Source organism: Anoplophora glabripennis, unplaced genomic scaffold (assembly GCF_000390285.2).
Source record: "Anoplophora glabripennis isolate ALB-LARVAE unplaced genomic scaffold, Agla_2.0 scaffold875, whole genome shotgun sequence".
NCBI classification, from domain to species: Eukaryota; Metazoa; Arthropoda; class Insecta; order Coleoptera; family Cerambycidae; genus Anoplophora; species Anoplophora glabripennis.
Window position 1 is genome coordinate 103,912 of NW_019416968.1, and position 6,840 is coordinate 110,751.

The following is a 6,840-nucleotide window of genomic DNA, read 5'->3' on the forward strand; positions in this document are numbered from 1 at the left end:
GATTTTCTTTCTGTTGTTCGGTCATCAAATGAGGAACAAATTTTTCTGCAACTCGATGCATGTTCAATTTTTCTATCAAAATTTCATGGCATGACTCAAATGAGATGCTAACCTCCTCCGCAATTTCTCAACAGTCAATCGGCGATTTGCATGCGCCAGATCTTTGACTTTCTGGTCGTGAGAGTCATCAGTTGAACTCGAAGGCCTTACTGGTCGAGGATAATATTCAACGTGGCTGACGACCACTTTTAAATCGAGAAAACCATTCGTCAGAGAATCATCTCCTTTAAAGTTGAAACGTATCCGTGAAGGTTTTCCCCAGTATCACGCAATCGAAAATTTGAAAAGTTCTACGTAAGGATGGTAGAAATCCGTACCAATTATAACCTGTGCAAAATTTACTTCCGGGAGATGCAGAGAAACGCCTGAATTTTTGTCAGTGGTTGTTAGTCACAACATAATCTAGAACTCTTACTAGAAATACTTTGGAGCGAAGAGGCTACGCTCACAAGGCGAGGGGTAGTGAATTTTCACAATATTTGGTCAAAAGAAAATTCTCGTGAAATTCGGACACGAATTTTCTGTGAAAGTGTAGCTCGGAATAATTCGCAATAAAGTTTGTGGATGGTTCTCCTTGCCACCCAATCTAAATTCCCAGTCACTTCTAAACTTTCTAGAAAACCATCTATTTGAATTATTAGAGGATGTTCCATTAAATATACCACAAAATAGCTGGATACAAATGGATGGTGCTCCTGCACCTTTTAGGAGAATAATACAACCAAATGCCAATGTCAACCATAATGGTGCAGAGGGTTCAGGGTCTTGGCCAGCCAGATTGCCATATCTAAACCCCCTAGACTATATTTGGGGTTACCTATCTGAAAAGTAAAGTTTACTCTACTTCAATAAATACAAGACCACAACTACTGCAGGGAATAGAAGACGGGTGTAATGAATCGAAAGAAAGCCACCACATGATATTAGCTTCAATTAGTTCCATTAATATAGAAGATGTCAGAAATGTATCGATGTGGATGGTTCGCATTATGAACAATTGTCGTAAATACGTAACGTTAACTTTGTTTCTTGTTTAGTTGTTGTTGCATGGTAAATATATTTTTATTATTATTTCGATTTAAATTGTTCTTATTTGTGAAAATAGTTGATTAGGCCTCCAGGGGAATCTAAAACGCACTAGGAACACTACCTCACAGATGATGTGGAAAGAATTTTGTTGATCTGCTTACAAATTGCACTTACTTTTAAGCATAAACATAAATATTTTTGTAATATTATGGTTTGAAGTGTCTGCCATAAGGGGATTGTATTGGTATGAATAACTTGAGAACGGCGAATCTTAGGGAAAAAATTCGAGTTACCTTTTTTACGTATTTAGTGCATTAGAATAAAAATCCGTTGCATAACTTGTAAAAAATACAGTGGCGTAGGTTTTTTTTATAAAAAAGAGGTAACCCCTGTCCAGTTGCACACTACTGGCTGAACGTTTAGAGCTCATATTTTAGGGAAATTTTATTCAGATCGGTTAATAGATTCCGGAGATATAAACAAAATCAATTTTTTTTACAAGTTCAATACCCTGTATCTCTAAAACGATGCCGTTCTAGATCTATGTTTATAAGGCAAATACCTACTATTTAAAGAGATCTATCTGCCCTCGAAGTTTCCTGCATAAAATTCGGACCACCCTGTATTTGTTAGTTTTAGAAATATTATTAACATGTAACATCGCTCTAGTAAGCCATGAAAATGCAATTGTTTTTCGGTAGCTGTACGTAAAATTTTAAATCAAACAATTTTATTTTCTAGTTCGTCATCTTCGTTTTTTATTTTGTGTTATGTGTAAATTGTGCTTGTCAAATTTTGTTAGTGAAAATTACATTAGCAGACAGCAAGATTTTCTATTCCCTTATTTTAAAAATATGTACGGTTCTAACATAGTAACTATGCCCAATTAAAAATTAAAACAAAAAATCAGAAATATTTATTGTTAATTTTACCGAGATGAACCAAGAAGGTATTATCGTTGGCAAATTCTTCATGGAGCTTATTTTTGATACAGGCAGATTGCGATCGCCATCTATGCAAAAATTGTGGGTTGTTAACCATTGGGCATAGTCCGTCCCTGGCGTACTGAGGATAATGAAGTTTCACTTACAACATCAGTAACAAGCTGTACGCATGTGTTACCGATCACCAAATTTGCATCATGCTGAAGTTAATAGTTTAGACTGTAAATAAAAATAACTTTTTAATTTTCACCTTTGAGGGCCCGTAACTTGTTAACGAAGGTCCATATGAAAAAAAAATATATAAGAAGAACTGATATTATTTTGGCCTCATCTATGGGTACTCGACTTTTTGTATCAATTATCGGGACACTCTGTGTAGTGTTCTATTAAAAAATAAGGTTGATATCCATATCTCTGGCAGGAAAAGCTCAATTGTTATTTTGATTAGATTCAAAAGTACTTTTCCAATATCTTCGAGGAGTACGCAGTTGCAAAGATGATATAATATTTTTGTTATCGGAAGTGATGGTGGCAAATAGTTTACTTACCAAGACCGGGTTCCATTACATCTCCACATATTGGTACCAATTTCTGAATAGCTGCAGGGTTAAACTTTTTTAAGGTGTCGAACAACTGAAAATAATTAAAGTTAAGTAATGCTAAACTAATAATAAAATAATCTTTGTTACACTACAATAAAGTTTTCATGACAAGATGTTAAGCTTTTGAAAATTATTACTTTTATTCAATTATCTCAGAAGTTTTTTAACGTATATTAACAAAATTGAATTGAACTAAGTGAAGGGAATAATTCGCTATATTTCCATATAAATCTGCGAATTAGAGGCGGAGATTCGGGGGAACGTTGTTATTAAAAAATTATCTCAGAAGTTTTTTAACGTATATTAACAAAATTGAATTGAACTAAGTGAAGGGAATAATTCGGTATATTTCTATATAAATCTGCGAATTAGAGGCGGAGATTCGGGGGAACGTTGTTATTAAAAAATTATCTCAGAAGTTTTTTAACGTATATTAACAAAATTGAATTGAACTAAGTGAAGGGAATAATTCGGTATATTTCTATATAAATCTGCGAATTAGAGGCGGAGATTCGGGGGAACGTTGTTATTAAAAAATTATCTCAGAAGTTTTTTAACGTATATTAACAAAATTGAATTGAACTAAGTGAAGGGAATAATTCGGTATATTTCTATATAAATCTGCGAATTAGAGGCGGAGATTCGGGGGAACGTTGTTATTAAAAAATTATCTCAGAAGTTTTTTAACGTATATTAACAAAATTGAATTGAACTAAGTGAAGGGAATAATTCGGTATATTTCTATATAAATCTGCGAATTAGAGGCGGAGATTCGGGGGAACGTTGTTATTAAAAAATTATCTCAGAAGTTTTTTAACGTATATTAACAAAATTGAATTGAACTAAGTGAAGGGAATAATTCGGTATATTTCTATATAAATCTGCGAATTAGAGGCGGAGATTCGGGGGAACGTTGTTATTAAAACCCTCCGAAAAACTACGCCACTGTTTCAAAACAGTGGAATTGAGGTGGTCCCATGAAAAGAAATCAAGCGGATTTAAATCGGCTGATTGAACAGGCCAAACGTTGAACCAGTTATTGGCAACTCTACTGAAATGAATTGGGGCTAGTTACAATTGAAACATCTTCCACGAGTTTATTCATCTGATTGTAGGAATTCTGTATAACTATGGCCATCAAATCTCAATAGTAGAAAACAATAGGTAGCTTAAAAATGTTCTGGTTTAACATGTTTTGCATCCATCGACATACATACTTCTATTTGGCAGGGACAATTATACGAATAAGTTCTTGTTCACGTTGAATGTGATAAGGATATAGTAACTGGCCTTTCAAAATTTTCCAAATGATTCACTTGAAGACCACGTGCAATGTCTCTTGTGCTAGTCTGCGGATTATTTTCGATATCTACTAATACAGCCTCTTCCATTTCCGGTGTTCAGATGGTAATGGTTAAGAAATGTTTCTTGATATAAATATTTAGCTCTATTTGCATTTCCATATGCAAATTAAATGCATATCTGCCATTTCTAAATTTGTATACATAGTTTTACACCATGGGCGTCCGCAGAAAAATTTTCCAGGGAGGGGCAAATCAAAATTGTGATGTGTATTTAGAAGCTTAAAACATATATCTCACGAAGTTTTAGACGGGCAAAACCTACCTCCAAACAAAAGCGTTTACTGCAATGGAAATGCAATTTGTTGGTTTATACTTTCAATCAATTAATCCAATTTTACTTTATTATTTTTTTATGTGAGATCAACTTCAAAATTTTAAATAGAACACTAAAATTATATTTTTTAAATTGCATTTCCCCATCATAGGTCTGAAAATACGAGTAATAGGTACATGATTTTTATTGAATTGATAATATTTCTGCTATTGTCGAAGAAAACCCATAATCTCATAAATACAAAACTGGATAGAAAATTTTATAATAAAGAACATCTACCATTCTACACCAAGTTTAATTTTCATTTTCCAAGCATTTTATAGACACTGTAAATAAATAATAATAATAATTATTAAAAAAACAGGAATCTGTTTGGACTGCCGGTACCGACGTACTGTTACTACAAGAAGTATAAAGCTAAGTACAGACTTGCGCCGCGTTGCAAACCGCTCCGCGGACCGCGCCGTTGCTGTGTGGACAGGGACTAGAACCCCGAACCGCGCATATTTCCGATCGACGAACGGTTCTCACTCGATCCATTTGAAGTCGGTTTTTCGACGTCGCATCAAAGGAATTGCGCGGTTCGACGTTGCACAAGTCTGGACACGTCGACAGATATTTCGGCGAACAACGGCCGTTTATTTAGTAGCAACGATGAAGTGTCCTGTTTTCTTATTTTAGGTCCTATGCCATTTAAAAGATGCTGAAAATCAATAGGGGATATTATCACAAAATTTTTGTAACGCCCACTGACATGTTGAAACTGCAAGTCTCGAAGCNAAGAAAACCCATAATCTCATAAATACAAAACTGGATAGAAAATTTTATAATAAAGAACATCTACCATTCTACACCAAGTTTAATTTTCATTTTCCAAGCATTTTATAGACACTGTAAATAAATAATAATAATAATTATTAAAAAAACAGGAATCTGTTTGGACTGCCGGTACCGACGTACTGTTACTACAAGAAGTATAAAGCTAAGTACAGACTTGCGCCGCGTTGCAAACCGCTCCGCGGACCGCGCCGTTGCTGTGTGGACAGGGACTAGAACCCCGAACCGCGCATATTTCCGATCGACGAACGGTTCTCACTCGATCCATTTGAAGTCGGTTTTTCGACGTCGCATCAAAGGAATTGCGCGGTTCGACGTTGCACAAGTCTGGACACGTCGACAGATATTTCGGCGAACAACGGCCGTTTATTTAGTAGCAACGATGAAGTGTCCTGTTTTCTTATTTTAGGTCCTATGCCATTTAAAAGATGCTGAAAATCAATAGGGGATATTATCACAAAATTTTTGTAACGCCCACTGACATGTTGAAACTGCAAATCTCGAAGCAAATTGGAGTGTTCTTGATGTCTTTTTGCATAGAGGTGCATTTGCCACCATCTTCTACGTTTTCTCGTTTTTTCCTGGCTAATACTTCGTTATGGATATAAATATAAGCTGCTGCAGCTGCATTCATGACGATTTTCAAACTAAATTAATGGAAACGATACGAACGTGTGCAAAAACACGTTCTGTTCGGCGCTCAGCGCTACATTTTTTGGAACATTATTCGAGGTGTGGTTCGGAGCGCAGTTCGCACCGCCGCGCCGTTCAGCTCGTATTAATGTTGCAAGTCTGTACTTAGCTTTAAGTTGAGCTTCGTCATGTTCGTCTGTCAGTTACGTCGTTGAGTGAGTGAGTTTCTTCACTCAACGGTTACGTATGACTAGTAGTATTCACACTGGGGCAACACTGTCCAGCATTTATTTTTGTAGATACATTGCAGAATTTCTGGCTTTCTTCATGAAACAAAATTTCAAATGTCCATTTTTAAAAAATAGAACTAATTTACTTCAAATTTTTTATAAATAGGTGCTTGAACTTTGCTTACTATTATCACGACTCTTCCTGTGCATTTAGTCACACAAATATAATGTAGAAAAGAACTAAATTGAACAACAGACAACAGCTGTAGTGTGGTCAGACGTTGGGGTAACACTGACCGTCTTGTCGCCGTAACGACGTCGCGCAAGTCGGAGCTTGTTTACTCCATCTGATCATCCAGTAATTCTATTCAGTTCAATCCAAGGACATTTAAATAAAGGGGACTTATTTATTTACATTTCTGGATGATGCCTCGTCTATTCACAGTCTAATTGTATCATTGTTGTCAGCTGTATAATTATACTGGAAATATACTTAATATTTTTATCGCAATTTTCATCACAATTGCGAAAATTATTATTATAGGATAGTATTATTAAGTTATGCATACAATATTGTTAAATTCTGCACATATTAAACTATTTTTCATTTTCCATATTTGCCATGCTTGAAGACTTGGCAACTACGCAATAATTTGTAGCGTGTTCCTCGTTCGTTCTGCCGTGGTTGGCAGAATATGACGTCTCTTGTTAGAAAATAGTTGTGATTTTAGTAAGTGAAACGTGATTAGTGTTTATACATGTATTTTGGATAAACTTTTAAGGTGTGAATATGGTTAGACAGTGCAGAATTTGTAAGAAATTGGATTATAAACATCCACATCAGCTATCCTTCCACAGGTAAGCGTG

General features: G+C 35.3%; 1 protein-coding gene across 1 annotated transcript in view; it reads right to left on the reverse strand.

Moving 5' to 3' along the window:
- Positions 1 to 6,840, reverse strand: part of LOC108912250 (putative fatty acyl-CoA reductase CG5065) — a 58,346-nt gene that overhangs the window by 43,275 nt on the left and 8,231 nt on the right. Inside the window, exon 2 of the mRNA XM_018717439.2 lies at positions 2,582 to 2,666. Within this exon, the coding sequence (XP_018572955.2) occupies positions 2,582 to 2,666 (85 nt within the window). The remainder of the gene's footprint in view (positions 1 to 2,581; positions 2,667 to 6,840) is intronic.